The following is a 27,423-nucleotide window of genomic DNA, read 5'->3' as shown; positions in this document are numbered from 1 at the left end:
CTTACTATGTGCCAGACATTATTCTAAGTATTTCCATTTTTTTAAAGTCCTTTATCCTCCCAACAAGCCTGTGAAGTAGTCTCTTTTATTATCACCATTTTACATTTTATTGGCTTCGTTCTTCAGGTTCATTGCTACCCAGGTTTAAAGAGTAAGATTTCCCAGAGGATCACCAGCAGGGTCTTTTTGTAGAAAGAAGACACTTCTATCCAAGGTCTCTGCAAGATCCCAGCAGATGCCTGCATCATATTAAATTAAGGGCCATCCCAAATCCAATAGTCAAAAGAGCCAGGTGCAGTGGCTCACACCTGTAATCCCAGCACTTTGGGAGGCCAAGGCAGGATGATTGCCTGAGGCCAGGAGTTCAAGACCAGCCTGGGCAACAAAGCGAGACCCTGTCTCTAAAAAAAAAAAAAATACAAAAACTAGCCAGGTGTGGTGGTGTGTACCAGTAGTCACAGGAGGGAGACTGAGATGGGAGGATCGCTTGAGCCTGGGAGTTTGAAGCTGCAGTGGGCTGTGATGGTGCCACTGCAGTCAGCCTGGGCAACAAAGTGTGACCCTGTCTCAACAAATATATATATATATATATATATTATAATAGCAATAGTAACAAGAGTCTCTGTTTAATGACCACCTATGACTTACCAGGTACTTCACTGTGTGTGAACTCTCTCATTTAATCCTATGAGGGAGGTACTATTCCAGTCCCCATTTACAGATGGAGAAGCTGAGGTTTGGAATTCACTAGTAAGCGGATGACTAGGTCAGGTTCCCTTGAAGCGGATACTTAGGTGGGTGTTCAGATGCACCTGCTTTATTGGGGGACGGCTCTTGGGAGAGACAGCAGGAGATCAGCAGGGTGGGGCTGAGGAATGGATAGAGCAGGGATGCAATTTCAGCTGGAGTGTGTGTGACACCAGAGTTGTCCTCCAACGCATGGCAAGGATGCTGGCCTTTTGTACTTCTATGGTCAGTCACTGTGGATGGGAGGTAGAGACGCAGTAGCTCCCAGGTGAGATAGCTTTTGATCACCAAGGGCAATTCTACTAAGAAGAGAGGCAGCTGGGAGGCATTAGCAACCAACATCCATAGCAGCTGGAGGGCGGGTACACCAGAAAGAAAATGGGATCTTGGCTGGACACCAAGAGTATCCAGCACCTTAACCACTGCACCACACTGCATCTGTTAGCACCCACATTACATTTTTAAGCCCTTGGAGTGGCATGGCCCCTCGAGCTATCCTGACAGCTTCCCTCTCTTACTGTGGTCTCCACCCATCAAGAGCCATGGGAAGTTCCTCCAATCAAGAAGCAAAGCCTCAGGCTATATGTTTGAACCTTCATTTTGATCATAGACTTTCCTAGTAGATACCATAGTGGTTACAAACATAGGATGTTGTCATCGTTCAGACCTGAGTTAATAGCCTCAAGAAAAAAATGGTAGTGGAACCAGGTATGGTGAAGTGTGCCTGTAGTCTCACCTACTCGGGAGGCTGAGGCAGGAGGCTCGCTTGTGCCCAGGAGGTCAAGGCTGCAGTGAGCCGTCATCATGCCACTGTATTCCAGCCTGGGTGACAGAGCAAGCCCATCTCAAAAAAAAAAAGCCAATGATGGGCAAAGAAATACTAACTAAGGCTCTTGCTCTGTCACCAGGCTGGAGTGCAGTGGTGCAATCACAGCTCAGTACAGCCTCAACCTCCCCAGACTCAAGCAATCCTACCATCTCAGCCTCCCAAATAGCTGGGACTCCAGGCACACAGCACCATGCCCAGTTAATTTTTTTGTATTTTGTAGAGACAGGGTTTCACCACGCTGCTCAGGCTGGTCTCAAACTCCTGAGTTCAAGTGATCCACCCGCCTCAGCCTCCCAAAGTGCTGGGATTACAGGTGTGAGCCACCACGCTTGGCCAGCTATTATTATTATTAACATTCTTCGAGTCTTACAACAGTGGAACTTTTAGTGCAGGATGCGAATTTCAGTATTAACCGCTTCCTCTTCCAAAAGGATTTGAAGCCCAGAGTAATTCAGCCGCCATGAATGAACCATTTGTTAGATGAGAGGCTACTGGAGGCTGAGCTTGGTAGGATAAGAGCTTGCATGGGGACTGCAATACCCCCAGATGACAATACCCCCAGATTTAGGTCTTCAGATGCCCAGTTGGGTGTGTCTTCTGTTTCACTGTGTCCCTTCGGGGACTGTTCCCTGCCTTCTTTCTTTTTGAGATGGAGTCTCGCACTTTCACCCAGGCTGGAGTGCAATGGCGCGATCTCGGCTCATTGCAAGCTCCGCCTCCTGGGTTCACACCATTCTCCTGCCTCAGCCTCCCGAGTAGCCAGGACTACAGGTGCCCGCCACCACGCCCAGCTAATTTTTTTGTATTTTTAGTAGAGACGGGGTTTCACCATATTAGCCAGGATGGTCTCGATCTCCTGACCTCGTGATCTGCCTGCCTCAGCCTCCCAAAGTGCTGGGATTACAGGCGTGAGCCACCACACCTGGCCCCCTGTCTTCTTATTCACCACCATCTTTCTGAATTGGGTTACTCAGAACAGAGAAAGCAACATCAGCACATGGGCAAACATGGGGCTTCGTTTCAGATGGACCTGGGTTCAAATCCTAGTTCTGCCTTTTTTTTAATTTTTATTTTTATTTATTTATTTTTTTTTTTGAGACAGAGTCTCGCTCTGTCACCCAGACTGGAATTCAGTGGCATCATCTTGGCTCGCTGCAACCTCTGCCTCCCAAGTTCAAGCAATTCTCCTTCCTCAGCCTCCCAAGTAGCTGGGATTACAGGCGCTGGCCACCATGCCCAGATAATTTTTTGTATTTTTAGTAGAGATGGGGTTTCACCATGTTGGCCAGACTGGTCTTGAACTCCTGACCTCAGTTAATCCGCTGGCCTCAGCTTCCCAAAGTGCTGGGATTAGAGGCGTGAACCGCCGCGCCCTGCCTAGTTCTGCCATTTCTCATGCATTCTCTGGGTGACTCACAGCATCTCTGTTAGCCTTGCTTCCCACTTCTGTAAAATGGGAGTGACTTTACATATATGGCCACCTCAGGGGCTTGTCACTAGAAGCCAGTGAAATAATGTTGAGTCTGGTTCCTTGGGGTTGAAATTGGGACCGCCAACCGCTTTCCTACCCAGAGCAGCAACCAGCCTATATGGCAGCCTTTTATGAATGAGGAAAAGACGCCGCCTCTTGGCAGAAAAAAAAAAAATTAAGAAAATGGCTCCCTCTTCTGGGTGCAAGTTGCCCAACACCCAGGAATATGGCTCCAAAAGCAATGGACTCCCACCCCTTTCTTGCCCAAAAGATCATCAAATGGAACAGCATGTCAAATACCTTTATTAAGTACTTTAAAGTTGGCTGGGCTCGGTGGCTCATGCCTGTAATCCCAGAACTTTGGGAGGCAGAGGCTGGAAGATCGCTTGAGGTCAGGAGTTTGAGACCAGCCTGATAACATAGTGAGACCCTGTCTCTATAAAATATATATGTAGATTTATTTGAGACAGCGTCTTGCTCTGCCGCTCAGGCTGGAGCGCAGTGGCACAATCATAGCTCACTGCAGCCTTAACCTCCTGGGCTCAAGTGATCCTCCTGCCTCAGTCCCTAGAGTAGCTAGGACTACAGGCATGCACCATCATGCCTGGCTAATTAAAATAAATAAATAAATATTTTAAAGTTAAAAGTGCTTTTTAAAAAATAATAAGGCCAGGCATGGAGGCCCACACCTGTAATCCCAGAACTGTGGGAGACCGAGGCGGGTGGATCACGAGGTCAGGAGATCGAGACCATCCTGGCTAACACGGTGAAACCCTGTCTCCACTAAAAATACGAAAAATTAGCTGGGCCTACTTGGGAGGCTGAGGCAGTAGAATGGCGTAAACCTGGGAGGCAGAGCTTGCAGTGAGCCGAGATGGCACCACTGCACTCCAGCCTGGGCGATATAACGAGACTCTGTCTCGAAAAAAAATAAATAATAATAATAATAATAATAGGGGCCAGGTATGGTGGCTCACACCTATAATCCTAGCACTTTAGGAGGCTGAGGAGTTTGAGTGCTTGGAGGCCAGGGGTTTCAGGCCAGCCTGGGCAACATAGCAAGACCCCATCTCTACAAACAAGTTTTAAAACTTAGCCAGGCATGGTGGTGCATGCCTGTAGTCCTAGCTATTGCAGGGACTGAGGCAGGAGGATCACCTGAGCCCAGGCGGTTGAGGCTGCAGTGAGCTGTTATTGTGCCACTGCACTCCAGCCTGGGCAGCAGTGCAAAACCCTGTCTCAAAGGAAAAAAAAACCTAGGAAGTGTTGTTCGCATGATAAGGATCAGCCTCCGTGTGGTGCTTCCTTCACCATTGCCCAATCCCCAGGCTCCTGGGTGCTTAATGTTCCCTCAGGAACACACCTGCTTTGTTTGGGAGAGACCTGGGCGTCTTGGTGGCGGGGTTTGGGGGTACTTGCTCATGGGCTTATGGGGCCTCTCTCTGTGTCCCCCCAGGTTTACAAGTCGTCCTGAAGTCGATCATGAAGGCGATGATCCCTTTGCTGCAGATCGGCCTCCTCCTATTTTTTGCAATCCTTATTTTTGCAATCATAGGGTTAGAATTTTATATGGGAAAATTTCATACCACCTGCTTTGAAGAGGGGACAGGTAGGTCCACGGAGCATGATGCATCTTTCCAGTTTTCTCCTTCAGGGACAAGCTCTTGGGAGGATTAGGCAGGGGTGTGCTTCTTTCTCTTGGCAGCTGGGAGGACCGTCTCCTTCAGAGAGCACTACAGGAGAGGCAGTGAGTGAAATAGCCTCTGAGATCTTAGCTGTTGAAAGGGTTGGGGTTCCACAGAAGGTGACCCAGCAGAGAAAGAGTTTATTTGGGAATGATCCCAGGAAGCACCATCGGGAGAATGAGGAAGTGAGCAGAGAAAGAAGGGATCTTTTAAAGAGTGTGCTATCAAGCGGGTTATCACTTAAAACTGGGACTGGATCCCCCTGGGCACCTCTGGGAGACAGCAAAGAACACACAATTCAGCTGGTCACGGTGGCTCACGCCTGTAATCCCAGCACTTTGGGGGGCCAAGGCGGGTGGATCACCTGAGATCAGGAGTCAGAGACCGTCCTGGCCAACATGGTGAAACCCCATCTGTACTAAAAAATACAAAAATTAGCTGGGTGTGGTGGCAGGCACCTGTAGTCCCAATTACTCAGGAGGCTGAGGCAGGAGAATCACTTGAACCCGGGAGGCAGAAGTTGCAGTGAGCCAAGATCACACCACTGCACTCCAGCCTGGCGAAAGAGTGAGACTCCATCTCAAATAAATAAATAAAAATATAAGTAAAAAAAGAACACACACCTCAGAGCCGTCCCAGCCAAGGGGCAAGGGAGCTGGGGTATTTATACACTGGCTTCTTTTTGACATTGGTGAGGACTGCTCCTAGAGTGGGAATTAATGCCTGGCACATCTGGCTGAGTGGAACAGGTATTCTGGGTGCTTTCAGACCTCGACCAGTCCTGACTTCTAAAGCAAGCAAGAAGTGGGGAGAGTTGGGCCAGAAAAGGGTTATTGCCTCAATGCATTGTGAGTGGTACCTTGTGGAAGGTGAGAGACAGAGAAGATTCCAGGCACAGGTGCCATGCTAAACGATAGTTCTCATTTATTATAGGAACCCATGGATTTATTTTGTTCTCTGCCCTGAGTGCTGGGTGAGAGTACTGGATGAGTCCTCCTGGTCTCCCCCAACCCGCAGGATGTGCCAGAGATACCCCAATTGGGAGTCCTGGCACCAACCAATCAGAACCTAGCACTCAGCAGCATTCTGCCCCTCCCTGACTATGCCCACATTAACCCTTCAGTGGCTGGGTCTAGGGGTAGGGTGAGCCCCGGAAAAGCCAGGCAGCACAGAGACACTCTCCCAGGGCTCAGCTCTGAACCAGCAGTGTGGAAGCAGTGTGTCCACCACGATCCACACTCAGGAACCAAATAGCCCTTGGATACGTTTTCAGTTAAATCTTTGCCTGTCCAAACTCTAGCTGCTTGCTCTCTAAAGCTCCAGAATGAAATGGAATCAAGTAGGAAGGGATGCCTTCAGTATTTCAATATTTGGACCACTGGCCGTCTGGGTGCAGACAGACTGAATGGCAGTTCTGGTTCTGATGATTTGGGTCAAGGGAGCTGTGAATTGAAGGAGTGGATAGAAGGAATCAAGAAGCCCAAAGGGGAACCCAGGCGGGCAGAGAAAGAGGTTTCAGGCCACTTATTTGGGAAAGGCAGCCACAGAAGAAGATTCTGTCTGGGAGTGGATTTCCACCCACCCTCTCCACCCAGTGACCCCCAAGTGGATCCGCAGAGGCAGCCCCTGAGCCCTCCCTCCCCACTCCTCCCCAGGGGGAGGGAAAACCCACTGGGGAAGGTTTATTTGCAATGGTTGGAGGTTTGGGTTTTTTTGTGGGTTTTGTTTTTTTTTTTTTTTCCCCCTCTTTTTCTCTTGCTCCTCCTGTCTCCTCTCCTGGGCTTGTGAAGTTTGCTCAATATGGAATGTCCTAATTATTTCTTTCCCCGATGAAGAAGGTGTTAATTGAGGCAGAGCTATTTCTGCTCCTGGCCTCGTCACCCAGGCGGAAATGCGAGAGAGAGAGAGAGAGAGAGAGAGAGACAGAGAGAGAGAGAGAGAGAGAGAATGAATATGGGGCAGGGCCTCTTGGAAAAATCAGCCGTGAGCAGAGAAACCAGGACTCCTGGATCCTAGGTTTCTGTGAAGTTTTATTTTATTTTTTTCTACCCTACACTAGCTAAAGGAGAAGAGGCCATGGGGTTGGCTTGGGTCCGAGTGGGGTTTTGAGGGGACAGATGTGGGTGGTGCCACCAGAGGGGAGGAAGCCTCGATTTAGGAGAAAGACTGAAAAGCTAGCTCACGATTAAAAATATAAGACGTGTGAGTAAGAGACAGATATATACAGACACCCAGGCAGTGGGTTAATTTTAAAATGTATTTATAACCGAATTCCTCAGACACTCTGGACGCTTGTTTTTCTAGAAGCAACGCTCAGAGTGTTTCGTGTTGGTGGTTGGGGGGTTGAGGGGGATTGCAAAGCTGCTAAAGATAGACCCGTTTTCAGTAGCATTCCTCAGTGTCGGGAGCCCAGTTCCTGTGTGCCCAGCACCGTGCCAATCGCTTAGAAGGAAGCAAAGATAAAGTGGAAGGCTTCCTGCTTTCTAAGAGCTTCCAAAGTAGTTAGAGGAAACAAGACCCCTCATTTGCAGCCATTTTTAACAGTGAAGGCTAATGTGTGATTATACCCACGCCCCCCTAAATATGAAAATTCAGTAGCTATTGTATGCCTGAAAGGGGCCAGGTGCAGTGGCTCACACCTGTAATCCCAGCACTTTGAGAGGCTGAGGTGGGAGTATCCCTTGAGGCCGTTAGTTTGAGACCAGCCTAGGCAACATAGCCAGACCCTGTCTCTGCTAAAATAAAAATTTAAAAATTGGCCGGGTACAGTGGCTCACGCCCGTAATCCCAGCACTTTGGGAGGCCGAGGCAGGCAGATCAAAAGGTCAGGAGTTCAAGACCAGCCTGGCCAACATAGTGAAACCCCGTCTCTACTAAAAATACAAAAAAAAAAAAAAAAATTAGCCAGGCATGGTGGCGTGTGCCTGTAGTACCACATACTTGAGAGGCTGAGGCAGGAGAATCACTTGAACCTGGGACGTAGAGGTTACAGTGAGCCGAGATCACGCTACTGCACTCCAGCTTGGGCAACAGAGTGAGATTTCATCTCAAAATAAAAAAATTTAAAAATTAGCCATGAGTGGTGGTACATGTCTGTAGTCCTAGCTACTCAGGAGGCTGAGGAAGAAGGATCACTTGAGCCCAGGAATTGGAGGCTGCAAGGCTGCAGTAAGCTATGATGGTGCCTGCACTCCAGCCTGGGTGACAAAGTGAGACCCTGTCTCAAAAAAAAAAAAAGAGAGAGGAAGGAAAGAAGGAAAGAAGGAAGGAAGGAAGGGAGGGAGGGAGGGACTGGGGCTGTGTTAACTGGGCTACACAAAGAGGCTACGTGGAGGGTGGGAATTGAGCCAGACTTGGACATGGCGTGGAGACAGAGAAGATTCCAGGCACAGGTGCCATGCTAAACGATAGTTCTCATTTATTATAGGAACCCGTGGATTTATTTTGGTCTCTGCCCTGAGCCTTATGTTTAAAAGATTTTTGCCTTCCAACCTGTATTTATCGAATAATAGTTCATGTACCAAGTCCAGCATAAGTGAGGAAGGCGTTTCCAACAACTTAAATTCATGGCGAGGCTAGACTTGGAGTTTCTATTCAGCCAGAGCTTGAAAGGCCAACAAGATTCATTCATTCAGCATTGGTTTATTTCCCTCTGCTGTGTGCTCAGTCAAGGGAGCAGAGAATTGGTGCTGCAAAGTCTGTACCACATACATTGAGAGATATTTTTGTTGAGTAGGAAGCTTGAGTTTACACACACTCAGCTGTTTGTTTTCTTGTCCGACAATGCCACGGTCGTCTTTGAAAACCTTCAAAAGCATCGCTCACAGAATAAAGTCCTCTCAGACCCGCTGTGCTGGTAAAATGAGGACACTCCCAGATGTGAGCTTTCCTGCCTCCCTACCCCATCAATACCTCAAGATTTGGACTGACCTTTAGCGTTCAGCCTGACTGTCACCTCCCCAGGAAGCTGTCTTTGGTTTCCAGCAAAAGGGGTGTCTATTGGCACATTTCTCTCTCCTTGTGGCATTTTCACAGCCTGCCTCCTGCTATTTGGGGAGAAAGCTCAGCTCCTGTTCCTTACCCTTAGGCAAGGGTAGGAACTGTGTGTACTGGTGTCCCTCACCCCCAGAACAGCTCCCTGAGCCCAGTACATCCCAAGAAGAAAAAAATCAGCAAGGCTTATAGGAGAATAACACAATGCGCTTGACAAATTTGTCCTAATGGATGTCGGAAGAAGGCTGCACTTACCAGCTGCACCATGCACACGGCACGTTTACTAAAACTGACTATATTATGGACCATAAAGTTTGTCTCAACAGAGGTCAAAAAGCTGAAAAAAATACAAATACAAAACGTATTTTCTGACCGTAATGCAATTAAGCTGGAAATCAGTAACAAAAAGAGAACTCTAAAAGTGTTTGCAGATTAAGAGACATGCCTCTCATTTATGGATGAAATGATATGTTGTCTGAGCTTTGCTTTAAAAATATTCTAGGCTGGGTGCAGTGGCTCACGCCTGTAATCCCAGCACTTTGGAAGCCGAGGCGGGCGGATCACTTGAGGTCAGGAGTTCGAGACCAGCCTGGCCAACATGGTGAAACCCCATCTCCACTAAAAATACAAAGATTATCCAGGTGTGGTGGTGGCCACCTATAATCCCAGCTACTTGGGAGCCTGAGGCAGGAGAATCCCTTGAACCTGGGAGTTGGAGATTGTAGTGAGGTGAGATCATGCCATTGCACTCCAGCCTGGGTGACAGAATGAGACTCCGTCTCAAAAAAAAAAAAAAAAAAAAAAATTCTAGTGGCAAGGCAAAGTGTTTGGAGGGGATACAGAGGAGTAGATGAAACAAAATTTGCCAGAAGTAAATAGGTAAGTGTCTAAATTGGTGATAGGTACATGGTGAATCATTATACTGTTTTATACTTCTCTCTCACTCTCTCTCTCCCCCCGTTCTCTCCCTGTCTCCCTCTCCCCTCTGTCTTCATATATATATATATATATATATATATACACACACACACACACACACACCTAATAAGTTTTTTTAAAAAACAAATACATCTAAATTACCCATAGGTCAAAGAAGAAATAATAATGGAAATTAGAAAATGTTTTACTTGAACAATAATGATAATGCATGACAAAATTTTGAGATGCAGGTAAAGCCACACTTAAAGGCAATTTATAGCCTTAAAGGCAGTTAATCCATCCATCTCAAAAGTTTAGGAAAAGAATAGAAAAAAAAACTCATGGAAAACAGAAAGAGAAAAGTAGTAAAGCTCAGAGAAGAAATTAATCAATAGAAAACAAATAATAGACCCCCAAAGCCAAACATTGATCTCTTTGAAGACTGATCATGTTTGTCCCAAAAGTTATTCATTCCAACAGCATTATAGAGTCACTGGTCCCTATTTCTCAGAGCTGGTTTTCCCTGCTCCTTCCCCTGACTTTTCTCCCCTTCCCTTTTGTAGATGACATTCAGGGTGAGTCTCCGGCTCCATGTGGGACAGAAGAGCCCGCCCGCACCTGCCCCAATGGGACCAAATGTCAGCCCTACTGGGAAGGGCCCAACAATGGGATCACTCAGTTCGACAACATCCTGTTTGCAGTGCTGACTGTTTTCCAGTGCATAACCATGGAAGGGTGGACTGATCTCCTCTACAATGTAAGTGATGCTGGGACAGTGTGTGTGGACAATCAGAGTCTCAGGGAGGTGGCCTCCTGGGACCAGTGAGACTCCGAGGCTGCAATGGAGGGACCCTGAGCTGGGAAAGGCAGCCCAAGGACAACACAGCCCCACTGAAGCTGGCCTGAGGCTCAGGCTTTTGAAGATTACAGGGGCTCATGAGCAGAACTCTAACTATAGGGCATAGAAGTCTGGAGGGCCCCCAGATGCAACATCATTTTTCATTGTGCAAGTGTTTAGATATAATTTTAGATTTTTGAATACGGAAAGGTTATGTGTTCCAAAAACCAACACAGATAAAAGATAGAGTAGTATCTTTGGACGTAGGCAAGGGGTCCCTGCCCTGAGGCTCACCCAGCCCTTCTCCAGCCATACCACTCCCCGTGGGATGAGAAGTTCCTGGAGCCAAGGGGATGTGTCTACCAAGAGCTTGTGCCCCACTTTGTAGACCATGTTTTGAGTTACCAGGACCCTGGAATTCCCTGCCCATGGCCAGATTCCATGAACTTGCGTGCAATTCTCATATGGATCTGTTTGTAACCCACCTGAGGGCCAAGGACATCCGAGGGGTGGCTGTTGACACAAATGTGGCCAGAGCTTGGATGTACAAGCTGGAATGACCACACATATGTGTGGAGCCCCTCTGGCAGGACAGAGCCATGACTAAGAAGAGAAAGGGACAGGACAGGGCTGGCTCTCCCCACACCTTGACCCAGTGCAGATATCCGGATTCTAAATTCCACCCTGACCTTCCAAAGGAAGGTATATTTGCAAAGTCGAAGCACACAGCGTGTTTTATTTAGTTACCTTTTAAATATTTCCCCGTAGTATGTGGTCTGCTTTTGTACTCTTGCCCTAGATCTTAAAAATGTTAGGGATGTTTCTGGAAAGATGTATCCCTGCCCCCACTTGCATGCTATTTCCTCTTCCCACAATATGCAGCCCATTTAGTTCTTCAGAATATCCTTCCAATGTTTATTTATGCAATTATAATTATAAGCATAATCGAATCTATATCCTCCCCCTCTTTCTTATCCCAAGGAGTAGCATTCTATACATGCTGTTCAATTCTGTGATTTTTGTTTTCTCATAACCACACGTTCTGGAGATCTTTCCACTGCAGGACATGGACAGTCTCTTCACGGGTGCACACTAGTATGCCCAGCTAATTTTTGTAGAGACAGGGTTCTTCCATGTTGCCCAGGCAGGTCTGGAACTCCTGGGCTCAAGCGATCCTCCTGCCTCTGCCTCCCAAAGTGCTGGGATTACAGGCGTGAGCCACCACGCCTGGCCTTCTTTATTCTTTTGCATAGCTGCATAGCATTCTATTGTGTGGCTGCCCGTAGTTTTATTTGTTTGCCATTAAGAGAAATGCTTGACTGGCTTCCTGTCCACTGACATTGAACATGATGCAGCTCTGCCAGGAGCATGTTGCACGTACCTCTTCATACTTTTGCAGATATAGCTAGGGGGTTGGAGGGTCTCCATTCCCAGAAGTGGGATTGCAGGATCAAAGACTAAATGCATTTATAATTTTATTTTTGGGGAAGATTTTTGTTTCGTTTTTTTAGAGACAAGGTCTCCCTCTGTCGTCCAGGCTGGAGCGCAGTGGTGTAATCATAGCTCACTGCAGCCTTAAACTCCTGGGCTCAGGTGATCCTCCCACCCCAGCCTCCTGAGTAGCTGGGACCACGGGCACATACCACCATACCTAGCTAATTTTTAAGAACAATTTTATAGAGATGGGGTCTCACTATGTTTCCCAGGCTGCTCTCAGACTCCTGGCCTCAAGCAATCCTCCTGCCTCAGCCTCCCAAAGTGCTAGGATTACAGGTGTGAGCCACTGCACCCAGCCTAAATGCATTTATAATTTTGATAGATATTTAGGTGTGCAAGTTTTAAACCCCACTCTGTCCTCACCACAGTTCACCTTCCCTCACCTACTATGCAGGTAAGCAGTCCCCAGGCAGGTCACTTGTCAGCAGCTGGAGTGGGGCAGAGCCAAGGATTCAGGATCAAACACAAGGATGCCACAACTGTAGTGACCCCATAGAGCACTCTGGGGCTGCTCCGTACACACAGCTCTGTTGACCAGTGGAGGTCTCCTCTTCACCTGCCCTAAGGGCTGAAATTACCATTGAAGTTTAGGCCAGTGGTTGGCCTGCCCCGGGAGCAATACCTGGCTTCCTCCTCCTGTACATAGAGAAGCTGAACTTTCCTCTTGGTCCTAGTGTATGTTCCTTAACAACCGATTTATGCCTAGTGTTCCATGATTGGAATGCTAATCCTGCGGGAATTATTTACATCCTGCTGCTCAAGGTCATCACTAAGGTCTGATTTTTCACACACACAAAAATTGCAACCTCCGGCATAAATGGGTTAAGGAATTTCCCCACTTGTGGGTGGAGGGAGATTTGCAAAAACTCATCCTTGTAATCCTGATCAACAAAGGCCCGTTTTAGTTGGGAGTAGGCAGCAAAAGGAGCCACATGAACAGTTGCGCCTGTCACGCACTGCACAAGAATGTCATTCATATCATAGACAACATACGATTTCTACTGTTATCCTGATAATTTATTGACAGAAAAAAGGATGTGGGGAAGGGACATGGTGTTCTAATTTGCATGAAAACCTCGTCTGAGTGTAGCATCTCTGGGAACAGGCAGCAGATCCGAGCTCAGGCCCTCTCTTGGCCCTCACCTGCAAACAGCTTGGACAAAGGGTCAGCCCAATTGGCCAAAACTCGCTGGGGAATTTTTGTGGGTTCTAGGTTTTTACTTTGCAAGGCTGGTGTGAGAGGAGGCTCCAGCAGGAAATGAACCCTCCTGAGAGGGAAAGAGACTGGGAAATGGAGAAGGCTGGGAACTCAGGGAGAGAATGGGAGTGGGGAATGGGAGCTGAAAAAAATTGTGAGCATAAAAAAGGGATATGTCACAGGGTTGGATGACCAGAGAAAGCGTCTGGGGGTTCAGATTAAGATGCTGGGGGCGTGCCCAGTGGTGGGACAGGAAGCGTGATTTCCAGAGGGCTCGGTTATAAACATCATTGTCCAATGGGTGTTTGCCCTGGAAGCCTCTAAGCTTAGAGCTAAGCCACCTCTGGGGACACAAACTGAGTGGTTAAGAGCAGAGACTCAGGTGTCAGCCTGTCTGGGTTCCTTCCGACTCTTCCACTTCCTTGCTGTGCAGCCTTCGGCAAGGTGCTTGGCCTCTCTGTGCCACTATTTCCACATGTGCAAAACGAAGAGAAGCATAGTCCCACCTCACAAGGCATGAGGACTAAGTAAGGTGGGTTCGCATGAAGTGTTTAGAACTGATCCTGGCCCGGGGTGACCTCCGTGTAAGTCAAATTCCCCATTCTGCATGGTGTTCCTTTTAGAAGTGTGCATGAATTTTTCATTATAACAGCTCCAGCAGTGCCTGAGGAAGTGGAGTGAGGTGTGAGAGGTCTTACTTTATTCCCCTCCCTGTCCCTGCTGTTAACCACTAACTCAGAGTAGCTTTCTAGCACTTTCCACACATTTACATCCCACCCTCGTCCTTTGGTTAGCAGCCCATGCAATGATTTGGCCCTAATGTGAACCTAGAACACAGCTTCTCGCCCAGGGATGATTTCTGCCCCCAGGGGACACTTGGCAGTGGCTGCAGACGTTTTTGGTTGTCACAACTGGATGGGAAGAAGGAGGATGCTATTGGCATCAAGTGGGTAAAGGCCACGAATGCTACTCAACATTCTACAATGCACAGCATCCCCCACCTCTGCCCCACCATAGAGAATGATCCAGGCCCAAATGTCAGTAAGGTGTCTGTCAGGAAACCCTGGGCCAGAAGACCAAGGTTCCTTGAGGACGGGGATGCCTTATACTGCAATCAGCTGTCACTCTCTGCCTCTCTCTGGGGCTGCTGTGATCACCTGGCCTGCATGGACAACCCCTAGGAGCAGCCCCCAGCCAGTGCCTGGAGAAGTCAGTGGATAAATACCCCAGCTCCCTCCCCGTCGGGCGTTTTGCTCTGCCCTGCATCTCTCCAGTGGGATCAGGCTCTGGTTGCCCGCAGGGTTAACCTGGTCCCGTACACACCCTTCACTTGCCACCTTCCCTTTCCTGTCTGGTATTTCCTGGGATGAACTTTTAGATTTATTTCCTGGGGCTGCTATAATGAAGCACCACAGACTGGGTAGCTTAAAACAACAGGAATTTATGGTCTGACAGTTCTGGAAGCCAGGAGTCCAACCCCAAGATGTTAGCAGAGCTGACAACACGCCCCTCAAAAGCCTCCGGGGGAGGATCCTTCTTTGCTTCTTCCTGGCTTTTGCTGGTTTCCCACAATCTTTGGGATTCCTTGGCTTCTAGAGCCTTCATTCTCCATTCCAGTCTTCTGTCATCTAATAGCATCCTCCCAGCCCAGGCACAATGGCTCACGCCTGTAATCCCAGCACTTTGGGAGGCCAAGGCAGGCAGATCACTTGAGGTCAGGAGTTTGAGACCAGCCGGGCCAACATGGTGAAACCCCATCTCTACTAAAGATACAAAAATTAGCCAGGTGTGGTGGGCGGGTGCCTGTAATCCCAGCCACTTGGGAGGCTGAGGCAGGAGAATCACTTGAACCCGGGAGGTGGAGGTTGCAGTGAGCCAAGATTATACCACTGCACTCCAGCCTGGGCGACAGAATGAGACTCCGTCTCAAAAAAAAAAAAAAGAAAAAAAAAAGCATCCTCCCTTCGTGTGTGTGTCTTCTCCTCTTCTTAGAAGGACATTAGTTGTATTGGATCAGAACCTACCCTACTCCAGTCCAACCTAATTTTAACTAATTATGTCTGCAATTACCCTATTTCCAAATAAGATCACATTCTGAGGTACCAGGGGGTTAGGACTTAAACATTTTTGTGTGTGTAGCAGGAGGACGCAATTCCATTTATAACTCCTCCTAAATAAAACGACTTGCATGTGAACTCTTGTCTGGGGCTTCCCAAAGTGAGATAACCCCTCTCTCTACCCCTAAAACAACGAGTAGCGTCTGTCAATGCCAGGGTGCAGGGGCTAAGGTGCCCATCTTTGAGTTTCTGCTGAGGAGGACACAGCTGCTGCGTTGGAGCACTCTTGGGTTCTGCCTTCGTGCCCAGCCATCTCCCTTGGGCTAGCCCTGCCCTGGGTCTGTCCTAGAATGCGCCTCGATCTGTTTGGCCATAGGCAAGCAGAGTGTCTGGAAATCTTTGTCCTCCATGACTGGTGCTGGAGCTGAAGCCAGTGGGTGTGGCCTTGCCAGCCAACTCCATTTACCCAGCTCTGAACAAGCTGGTAGTTGAGATCAACGGAGAGTCTAGACAGTCGCTCCAAGCGTCTTGGAATCCATGGACACAGATGTACCGCAGAGGCTGCCCACCTGGGTAGGCAGCCCTTTGTAAGATCCTGGCACCACATTTATTCTCTTAACATCCTTTCAGTTATCCAGTAATCATTTATTGAGCACCTACTGTGTGCCGGGCAATGATTAGGTGATTGGAGACACTGCAACGAAGAAGACAGACTAAAATCTCCACCCTGGTAGGAGAGACAGATGCAAACGGTAAACATGATAAATAATCACCCAGAAAACAGGAGACACTAAGCAAATGTGTATGTACTATGGGAAGCCCAATAGGAACGAAAGCTACACAAGAGAACAAGTGATGGGTGGTTCCCTAGTCTAGGTCAGGCAATCAGGGAGGGCTTCTCAGAGGAGGTGATGTTTGAGCAGAGAAGGAGGGAGCCAGGCAGATGTTTTGGAAACAGCATTCTCAGCATGGAGAACAGTGGCAGCTCACCTACAGGATGTGTTTGATTCCCTTCCAGATTTTGTATTCGTTTCTTGTTTTTCTCCCTTGGCTTCCTGGTTTAAATGCCTTTTGAAGAAATCTAAGCTCAACTAATCAGCGATGCTGTTGAAGGTTTATATCAGGATATGCATCCCAGAGTTATTTACAAAATTAGAACAAAACTGGAAGCAATTGAAAGCCTGACAATAGGAGATCAGTTAAATACCGTATGGTCCTTCCGTATGATGGCATATTATGTCATCATTAAAAATCGTCTGCTGGGAGAATATTAAGGATACAGGGGAAAGGCTCACCATATAATGATGAGTGGGGGGGTGCTGGGTGCAGTGGTTCATGCCTGTAATTCCAGCAATTTGGGAGTCTGAGATGGGGGGATCACTTGAGCCCAAGAGTTTGAGGCCAGCCTGGGCAACACAGTGAAACCCAATCTCTACAAAAAAAAAAAAAAACAAAAATACAAAAATCAGCCAGGCATAGTGGCGTACATCTGTAGTCCCAGCTACTCAGGAGGCTGAGACAGGAGGATAGGATCACTTGAGCCCTGGAGTCAGAGGTGGCAATAAGCCGTGATCACGCCACTGCACTCCAGCCTGGGCAACAGAGTGAAACCCTGTCAAAAAACACAACAAAAAATAATGATGAGTGGGAGAAACAAGTTTTTAAACAGGGATCAAGGAGGCCAGGCATGGTGGCTCACACCTATAATCCCAGCACTTTGGGAGGCCAAGGCAGGCAGATCACCTGAGGTCAGGAGTTTGAGACCAGCCTGGCCAACATGGCGAAACCTCATCTCTACTAAAAATGCAAAAATTAGCCAGGCATGGTGGCGGGCGCCTGTAATCCCAGCTACTTGGGAGGCTGAGGCAGGAAAATCGATTGAGCCCAGGAGGTGGAGGTTGCAGTGAGCTGTGATCATGCCACTGCACTCCAGCCTGGGCAACAGAGCGAAAGCTGCACAAGAGAAGAAGTGATGCATGGTTCCCTAGTCTAGGTCAGCCAATCAGGGAGGGCTCCTAAGAGGAGGTGATGTTTGAGCAGAGAAGGAGGAAGCCAGGCAGATGTTTTGGAAAGAGCATTCCCAGCATGGAGAACAGTGGCAGCTCACCCTGTCTAGAAAAGAAGAAATGATAAGAGGGGAAAATGAGTTTTTAAAAAGGAGTCAAGGGGAGGTAAACCTTATGATCTCAAATGTACAAATATGAAAATGTAAGTAAAGAAAAACTGGAAGACACTGTACCAAGCTGACCTTCGGGTGGTGGGATTTAGGAATCTTGATATTCTCAATACTTCTTTGTATCTTCAAATTTCTCTATGATGATCACAGTTTACTTTTTTTTTTTTTTGAGATAGAGTCTCACTATGTTGCCCAGGCTGGAGTGCAGTGGTGCGATCTTGGCTCACTCGGCTCACCTCTGGGGTTCAAGCAATTCTCCTGCCTCATCCTCCCAAGTAGCTGGGACTATAGGCATGCACCAGCATGGTCAGCTAATTTTTTGTATTTTTAGTAAAAACGGGGTTTCATCATGTTGGCCAGGCTGGTCTCGAACTCGTAAGTTCAAGTGATCCACCAACCTCAGCCTCCCAAATTGGCGTGAGCCAATTAAACTTGTCTTGCTAAATGGTTAGGGGGGAGAAAAAAGAAGGTCTCGGGTCATTCCTAGACCAGGAGGCAGGGAGAAAGGGAGGAGAATGAATCTTTCTTGGGCAAACGGTGTCCTAGGTGTCCTTATCTTACATAATCTGTCCAGAGAGTCACACTAAAATAAATAAATAATTGGTTGATTGATACATCAATAATAAATGGCCAGGCTTGGTGGCTCACATCTGTAATCCCAGCTACTTAGGAAGCTGAGGTGGGAGGATTGTTTGAGACAAGGAGTTCAAGACCAGCCTGGGAAACATAGCAAGACTCATCTTAAAAAAAAATTATTTTTTTAATTAGCCGGATGCAGTGGCTCACGCCTGTAATCCCAGCACTTTGGGAGGCCGAGGCGGGTGGATCACGAGGTCAGGAGTTCAAGACCAGCCTGGCCAACAGGGTGAAACCCCATCTCTACTAAAAATACAAAAATTAGCCAGGCATGGTGGCACACACCTGTAGTCCCAGCTACACAGGAGGCTGAGGCAGAAGAATCATATGAACCTGGGAAACAGAGGTTGCAGTGAGCTGAGATCACACCATTACACTCCAGCCTGGGCAACAAGAGCAAAACTACATCTCAAAAAAAATGTTTTTTAATTAGCCGGGTGTGGTGGTACATGTCTGTAGTTCCAGCTACTTGGGAGGCTGAGGCAGGAGGATTGCTTGAGCCCAGCAGTTTAAGGCTGCAGTGAGCTATGATCCCGCCACTGCACTCCAGCCTGGGCAACAGCAAGACCCCATCTCTTAAATAAACACATAAGTAAATAAATGATCATTTTTATTTTATTATTAAATACACAAGATAAATGAAAAACAGGCAAATCTTTCTTACAAAAGAATTCCATTTAAAGTATGTAAACTTCACTCCCTACTGCCCCAGGAGGTGGAGACTAATCTCCCCTACTTTGAAAGCGGGCTGGACTTAGTGACTCATTTCCGAAGAATGGAGTAGGTAAAGGGGAAAATAGAAGTTTTATAGCGGAGGAACAGATAGATACCACTTTAACCAAATGATGAAGATTAGTATCCCCCAGGGATGTGGATATTATGTAACCCTTGATTTTATGCCTATATAGTGTTCTTCCCAAAAACTCCTAATCCCAGTTTTTTGGGGTTTTGCTCTGTCTCCTAAGCTGGAGTGCAATGATGCAATCATAGCTCACTGCAGCCTCAAACTCCTGGTCTCAAGCGATCTTCCCACCTCAACCTCCTGAATAGCTAGGGCTATAAGCACACACCATCATGCCCAGCTAATTGTGTTTTTTTGGTAGAGACATGTTCTCACACATTGCCCAGGCTGTCCTCAAGCTTCTGACCTCTAGTGATCCTCCCACCCCAGCCTCCAGAGTCACTGGGATTATAGGCATGAGCCACTGTGACCAGCCCAGAATTTTTTTTTTAAGGAGTCGTGATGTTGTTTAAGAGATGTGATTCTTCATAACACATCAACAACAAGTCCCAGTGATGGGTTGAATAAGTCTTGGGATTTTATGGGAGTATTAAGCTTAAAAGACTTTGCATGATATCTGTGAACTATATGTGACTTCTGTTGGTGATGGGGGTCACTGATTCTGCGGTTTGCCACCTCCAATCATCATGGAAGAAAATGTTCCACTTCCAGTGAAAGTGAGAGGAAGTAAAGGGGTAATTATTTTCTATCTAAATTCACGGACTCCTTGAATTCTGTCCACAGACCCCTAAGCGTTTCCTCCCCAAGCTGAAACTGAGAGAATCTTGCCAGTGGCTTCCACAGTCACTGTGGCTAGAAAACCCCTCAGAAGAGGTGATAGTTTAGCAGGTAACTGGAGTTCTCACCATCCGTGTCTGGCTCAGCCCCCATCACAACCAGTTACCCAGCCCAAAATGTCAGTAGTACTGAGGTTGAGAGGCTCTGCTCTAGGAGGCCAGGCCTCTCAGAGGAAGGAGGATTGGGGTACTGGCTGGGCCTCAAGGTGAACCTACCCCCTAAGAGCTTTGGGATGGTGTGAGTTTCTGTCCATACCCAAGGACTACAAATGCAGGTTTACTGGAAATTCTGTGCCAAAAGTGAGGTCCAACTCACTTCTGACTGCTACAAAACAAACCTCCATCAACACAGCCCATCTCTGCTCTTGACCTGGAGGCTCCAAGGTATCCACATGGCTCCCATGCCCACTAGACGGGCCTCTTCCCTGGACCTTCCTGGGCCAGAGAAGGCTCTGGGTAGCCTTGTGGAATCAAGATGGGTGATCGGCCACTTCCTCTGTGCCACCCTGTTCTGGCTACTTCCCTAGGCATCAGCCTGGGATTCCTTGATGGTAAAAATATAAAACCCTCTGAGCTAGGGCCTTTAATATCCCCATTTTACAGATGAAGAAACTGAGTCCCAGAGCTGTGCACAGCGATTGAAAGTCAGAATTCAGCTCTGTCTCACTCAGTGTCAACATCCTCAGATTCTGCCATTTATAGCCTCCCACAGCAAATAGGATTGAGGGCTGCTTCTCTGAGCTCAAGGGGATAGAATGGGGAACCCCATGAGTACTGCAACAAAACTGTTTGCTGGAGACAAGAGCTGGTGGCTCTGTGTTGTTCTAGTGACAGGTGGCCTCATTTCACAGGGACCCCCTCACCCTATGTGCCCCATGTGGCTCAGAAAAGCCAGAAATTGTCTCCACTCTCACAGGGGAAGGTCTCTGACCCCCTTTTTGCCAGCTGGGCCAAGGCAAATTGGGGTCACTTCATGGGGTACAGGACCTGCCCTCTCTTGGTTGCCCCCAAGGAGGGGATGTGGAGGGGCCGGGGACCTGGCAGGACCAGGGTGTCTTGAGTTAATTTGGGGCTGCCTTTAGCTGAGGGCTTCTCTGTGCCTGGCATCAGCTTTACATTGTGTCTTGATCCGTAAAACAGCCCTGTGAGGAAAGATATTTTTAACCCCATCTTCCAGATGAGGAAACGGAGGCCCACAGGGGTGACGTGACCTGCCAAGGTCCCCTAGCCAAGAGTGACAAAGCCAGGGTTCACACACAGCTCTGGACACAATTCATTACCCTTCATCCGTCTCTCTCTGACTCTTTCTTTTTCCCTCTCTCTCTTTGTCTCTCTCTTTTTTTTTTTTTTTTTTTTTGAGACAGCGTCTCACTCTGTCACCCAGGCTAGAGTGCAGTGGCGCGATCTCGGCTCACTACAACCTCCATCTCCTGGGTTCAAGCAATTCTTGTGCCTCAACCTCCCAAGTAGCTGGGATTACAGGCGCATGCCACCACACCCAGCTAATTTTGGGGGGTTTTGTTTTGTTTTGAGATGGAATCTTGCTCTGTCGCCAGGCTGGAGTACAGTGGCGCGATCTCGGCTCACTGCAGCCTCTGACTCCCAGGTTCAAGTGATTCCCCTGCCTCAGCCTCCTGAGTAGCTGGGACTACAGGCATGCACCACCACGCCCAGCTAATTTTTTGTATTTTAGTAAAGACAGGGTTTCACCATGTTGGCCAGGATGGTCTCGATCTCCTGAGCTCATGATTCACCAGCCTTGGCCTCCCAAAGTGCCGGGATTACAGGCGTGAGCCACTGTGCCTGCCAATTTTTTGTATTTTTAACAGAGACGGGATTTCAACATGTTGGCCGGGCTGGTCTCGAGCTCCTGACCTCAAGTCATCTGCCTGCCTTGGCCTCCCAAAGTGCTGGTATTACAGGCATGAGCCACCATGCCCAGCCTTTGTCTCTTTTATTCTCACGTTCTCTCTCTCTCTTCCTTCTCTTTCTCCACCTCCTTCTCCTTCTCTCCCTTCTCCTCACCCTTCTTTGTGCTTTTCTCTGTGAGTTTCTCTTCTTCTCTATTTCTCTTCTTTGGTGAATGTCAATTAGAAAAGCAGAAAAACTGTGTTTAATCTGTGATCATAAATGCATGTCCCTGGCCAGGCGTGGTGGCTCACGCCTGGAATCCCAGCACTTTGAGAAGCTGAGGCAGGAAGATTGCTTGAGACCGGGAGTTCAAAACCAGCCTGGTCAAAAAGCAAGACCCCATCTTTAAAAAAGAAAAAAAATTAATTAGCTGGGCATGGTGGTGTGTACCTGTAGTCCCAGCTACTCGGGAGGCTGAGGAAGGAGGATTGCCTGAGCCCAAGGGTTTGAAGCTGCAGCGAGCTGTGATTACACCCCTGCACTCCAGCCTGGGTGACAGAACCAGACCCTGTCTCAAAAAAAAACTAATAACTAAAAATAAATAAATAAATAAATGCATGTCCCCTGGCCAGTGGTTGCTAATGTTTGGAATCACCTTTGACCCATGCCCTTTTTCATTCATAGATGTTTGTCTTGACCAAAATCAAAGCATTAGACTTTGGACTATAAATCACTGATTCATTCAACAACCATCGTTGAATGCCTACTGTATGCAGACACTCTTCTGGACACAGAGGAGTTGACATGTTGGTGGGGAAAGCCAGTGATCAATTGGGATAAAAAGGGCAGATAGCAGACATTAAATAGTTTAGGCTTTGTGGGCCAGACGGTCTCCATCGCAACGACTCAATCTGCTCCTGTAGCGTGAAAGTAACGACAGATAAAGCGCATAAGTGAATGAGCATGGCTGTGAGCCAATTAAACGTTAACCTATAAAAACAGGTGGCTGGCCCGCGGGCTGTAGTTTGTGGATCGCTGCCTTAGAGATAGTGTTAGAGGGTGGTGAGAGGTCAGGAATAGAATAAAACAGTAGAGAGTTTGTGCATTGTCAAGATGAGAGGTTGCAATTCTTCTTATACACCCTGAATGGCCGGGCACCATGGCCATTACGATCTATAATTCCAACATTTTGGGAGGCTGAGGCAGGAGGATCCCTTGAGCCCAAGAGTTTAAGACCAGCCTAGGCACATAGTGAGACCCCATCTCTACAAAAAAAAAATTTTAAAAATTAGCTGGACATGGTGGAGCATGCCTGTAGGCCCAGCTACTTGAGAGGCTGAGATGGGAGGACTGCTTGAGCCTGGGAGGTTGGGGCTGCAGTGAGCCGATCATGCCACTGCACTCCAGCCTGGATGACAGAGCAAGAACTGTCTCAAAAAAAAACAAAAAAACAAAAAAAACAGACCTGAAGGAACAAATCATATGAATGCATTAAAGTATCACACGTATCCAAAAAATATATACATCTATCAGCCTGGCACGGTGGCTCATGCCTGTAATCCTAGCACATCGGGAGGCCAAGGCAGGCAGATTGCCTGAGCTCAGGAGTGCAAGACCACCCTGGGCTACATGGTGAAACCCCGTCTCTACTAAAATACAAAAAATTAGCTGGGCATGGTGGCAGGCACCTGTAGTCCCAGCTACTTGGGAGGCTGAGGCACGAGAATTGCTTGAACCCAGGAGACAGAGGTTGCAGTGAGCCGAGATCGTACCACTGCACTCCAGCCTGGACAACAGAGCAAGACTCTGTCTCAAAAAAAAAAAAAAATATATATATATATATATATAATCAATTTAAAATTTTCCTTAATAAACATTTCTCTCCTTCTCTCCCTTGGTGAATGTCAATTAATAAAGCAACAAAACTATGTTTAGTTAGTGATCATTAATGTATGTCCCTGGCTGGGTGTGATGGCTCACACTTGTAATCCCAGCACTTTGGGAGGCTGAGGCAGGAGAGGATAGTTTGAGGCCAGCAATTGCTTGAGGCTTTTTGAAAGACATGAAGGAGATGAAGGGAGCCATGGAGATATCTCAGGGAACAGCAGCCGAGGTAGATGGAACAGCCAGTGCAAAGGTCCTTAGGCAGGATGTTCCTGGCATTTGTGAGGACATGTAGCTGCCCAGATGTCCAGTGGGGAGTGAGTGAGGATGAAGGAAGGAGCTGATGAAGGAAGATGATAAAATACTTCATGGATCAGCCAGGCATGGTGGCTCCCGCCTGTAATCCCAGCACTTTGGGAGGCCAAGGCGGGTGGATCACGAGGTCAAGAGTTCCAGACCAGCCTGGCCAACATAGCAAAACCCCGTCTCTACTGAAAAATACAAAAAAGTTAGCCAGGCGTGGTCATGCACGCCTGTACTCTCAGCTACTTGGGAGACTGAGACTCGAGAATCGCTTGAACCCAGGAGATGGAGGTTGCGGTGAGTCGAGATCACCCCACTGCACTCCAGCCTAGGTGACAGAGCGAGACTCTGTCTCAAAAAAAAAAAAAAGACTTCATGAACAGACAGCCTATATAATTTATGATCCAAACCAGGACAGTTTTGAGAGTGAAAGGGGAAAAAGAGCACTGAAAAAATAATTAGCAGGCCTGGCATGATCTATAACGGGTATAAAGTGGGACACACAGCCTCTCTCACGGTCACTGTCAGACTTCAGCTTTTTCACACTCAAATCCACCCCCATGTTTATCCCATATACTGAAGAAACGGGTGTTCTCCTGAGCTGAGTTTTGGGGTTTTTTTGTTTTGTTTTGTTTTGTTTTTGTTTTTTTAACATCCTGTATACTTTTTCTCAATGAACCATGCTCAAAAAAATTAGAGGAAAATAAACCATAAAACAGAAGGCACTTAAGGATTTTGCTGGGACTCAGCCATTAGTTTGTTTGATGAGTATTTATGGAGCGCTTTCTAAGCACCAGGCACCACCAGCGATACTGGGATGAATCAGTAACATCCCTCACCCTTGAAGCTCTCTTGGGCCCATTGTTATTTACTTAAAATACTCTGCAAGTATGGAGAAGGGGTGAAGTGGGAAAAAATCAGTCGGTTGTAAGCCAGAATGACGGGTCTGGTCCCACCCATGCCATCTGCACCCTGTGTGATCCAGGCACATCATGTTGCCTCTGTCAGCTTCAGTTTCTCCATCCACCAGGCACAGAGATGGCAGGAATCGAGGAAGATGTGGGGAGTATTTCATCAGCCCGAAAAGACTTGGCTGATGCGACCATAATTCTGCCTTCTGCCTCTCCTTTCCCAGAAAAATAGCTTAATCATTTAGTTTTGGGATAAACACATTTCCTGTGTTTATTATTTAAATGATCCACCAAGCTGGGCATGGTGGCTCACCCCTGTAATCCCAACTCTTTGGGAGGCTGAGGAGGGCAGATTGCTTGAGCCCAGGAGTTCAAGACCAGCCTGGCCAACATGGCGAAACCCCATCTTTACTAAAAAAATACAAAAAATTTAGCTGAGCGTGGTGGTGCGTGCCTGTAATCCCAGCTACCTGGGAGGCCGAGGCACAAGAATCACTTGAACCTGGGAGGCGGAGGTTGCAGTGAGCTTAGATCGTGCCACCACACTCCAGTCGGGGTGACAGAGTGAGACTCTGTCCCAAAATAAATAAATAAATTAATTAAATAAATAAATAAATGATCCACCAACAGGAACCCCAGGAACATTTGTATTGACTATGCAACTAATGCTTAGTGAGCACCTACTATGTCCCTGGTGCTGATCTGGACACTGGGATTTAGACAGGAAAAATCTCTACCCTGGAGGAGCTGATGATCAAGATGACAATCTTGAAATGCATAAGTTGACGAGATGATTCAGACAGTGGAACGTGCTGGGAAGAGAATGAGATGTCTGGCTGAGCTGCAGGAAGGGGCAAGTCTTTTTGATTGAGAGGTCCAAGAAGGCTTCTCTGATGGGGGCACAATGGATCTAAGGTTGAGTGATAAGAAGAAATTGGCCAAGCAAAGACCTAAAGGCAGAGTTGCTCCAGGCATAGGTTGAGAGAATGGAAATAATTGGCTGATTGTGATCTTGAACTTGACCTTTCTTTTCTTCTGCTAACTTTGGGTTTGGTTTGTTCTTGCTTTTCTGGCTCCTTGAGGTACATGTTGGGTTCTTCATTTGTAATTTTTTTTTTTTTTTTTGCTTTTTTGAGACAGAGTCTCACTGCAGTGCCCAGGCTGGAGTACAACAGCATGATCTTGACTCACTGCAACCTCTGCCTCCTAGGCTCAGGTGAACCTCCCACTTCAGCATCCCCAGTAGCTGGGACTACTGGTGCGCAGCACCACACCCAGCTAATTTTTTTATTTTTATTTTTTAGAGATGGGGTCTCACTGTGTTGCCCAGGCTGGTCTCAAACCCCTAGCTCAAGCGATCCTCCTGCCTCAGCCCCCCAAAGTGCTGGGATGAGAGGCGTGAGCCACCACATCTGGCCTCTGTTTTTTGTGATGTAGGTATTTGGTGCTATAAACTTCCCTCTTAGTTGCTTCTTGGCCCTTTAGCTAAGGTCAAGTGTAAACTTCCCTCAGCACTGCTTCTGCTGCATCTCACAGGTGTTGGTGTGTTGTGTCTCTATTTTCATTCATTCCAAAAATTTTTTAAATCTCCATCTTAATTTCTCCATTGACCCAATGGTTGTTCAGGAGCATGTTGTTTAATATCCATATATTTGCATCATTTCTGAAATTCTTCTTGGTATTGATTTCTAGTTTTATCCCACGGTAGTCTGAGAAGGTGCTTGACAGAATTCCAATATTTTAAAATTTGTTGAGAGTTGTTTTGTGGCCTAACATGTGGTCTGTCTTGGAGAATGTCCATGTGCTGATGAGAAGAATGTATGTTCTCCATCAGACATGCAGGAGACAGACACTTTCTCACCTGCCTCATGGGATCCATAAAAGAATCAATCAGAAGTTGGCATTTAGGAAAGATCAGAAGGAGGCTGGGTGCGGTGGCTCATACCTGTAATCCCAGCACTTTGGGAGGCTGAAGTGGGTGGATCACCTGAGGTCAGGAGTTCAAGACCAGCCTGACCAACATGGTGAAATCTTGTCTCTATTTTAAAAAATACAAAAATTAGCTAGGTGTGGTGGCGGGCACCTGTAATCCCAGCTACTCTGGAGGCTGAGGCAGAGAATCACTTGGACCCAGGAGGTGGAGGTTGCAGTGAGCTGAAATCACACCATTGCACTCCAGCCTGGGCAACAGAGCAAGACCCCATCTCAAAAAAAAAAAAGAAAAAAAAGAAAGACCAGAAAGAGGTGAAGGAGCAAGCTACAGAGATATCAAACTGTATCAATCTGGCTGGGTGTGGTGGCTCATGCCTGTAATCCCGGCACTTTGGGAGGCTGAAGCAGGAGGATCACTTGAGCCCAGGAGTTCGAGACCAGCCTGGGCAACAGAGACTCCCTCTCTACAAAATATAAAAATTTAATTAAAAAGATGTATTGGTCAGGGCAGCCAAGTTATGCTGCAGTAACAAACATCCCCAAAGCCTCCATGACTTTTAACAACAGATGTATTTCCTGCTCATGCTACATGTCCAGTGCAGGTTGGCAGTGGGGAAGAAGGGGGCTCTGTTCAGTGCAGTCACTTGAGACCTAGCTGATCACCTAGAACATTGCCACTTGCTATTCCAGAAGGAAAAAAGGAAAGCTAGAAGGTCCCACACTGAAAGTTCAATGCTCTGGCTCCAAAATGACAGCTATTTCCACTCACTCCTCATTGGCCAGCACTTAGCATGTGACCCTCAGCCAACCCCAAAGGGACTCAGGAAGGACCATCCCACCATATTGCTGGAAATATTTGATGGCAGCATTAATGGGGAACAGTGTTCCAGGCAGTGGAAGTCTTTGAGTCCTTGGAAGA

The 27,423-nt window shown here is 47.4% G+C and overlaps 1 protein-coding gene across 9 annotated transcripts in view; it reads left to right on the top strand.

The window, feature by feature from the left end:
• Positions 1–27,423, top strand: part of CACNA1A (calcium voltage-gated channel subunit alpha1 A) — a 300,854-nt gene that overhangs the window by 137,160 nt on the left and 136,271 nt on the right. For all 9 annotated transcript variants that reach the window (XM_055371580.2, XM_055371577.1, XM_055371576.1 and 6 more), the window contains exons 5-6: positions 4,504–4,656; positions 10,207–10,400. In XM_055371580.2, the coding sequence (XP_055227555.1) occupies positions 4,504–4,656; positions 10,207–10,400 (347 nt within the window). The remainder of the gene's footprint in view (positions 1–4,503; positions 4,657–10,206; positions 10,401–27,423) is intronic.

This window comes from Gorilla gorilla, chromosome 20 (assembly GCF_029281585.2).
Source record: "Gorilla gorilla gorilla isolate KB3781 chromosome 20, NHGRI_mGorGor1-v2.1_pri, whole genome shotgun sequence".
NCBI lineage: Eukaryota > Metazoa > Chordata > Mammalia > Primates > Hominidae > Gorilla > Gorilla gorilla.
This window is presented reverse-complemented; position numbering and strand designations above follow the sequence as displayed.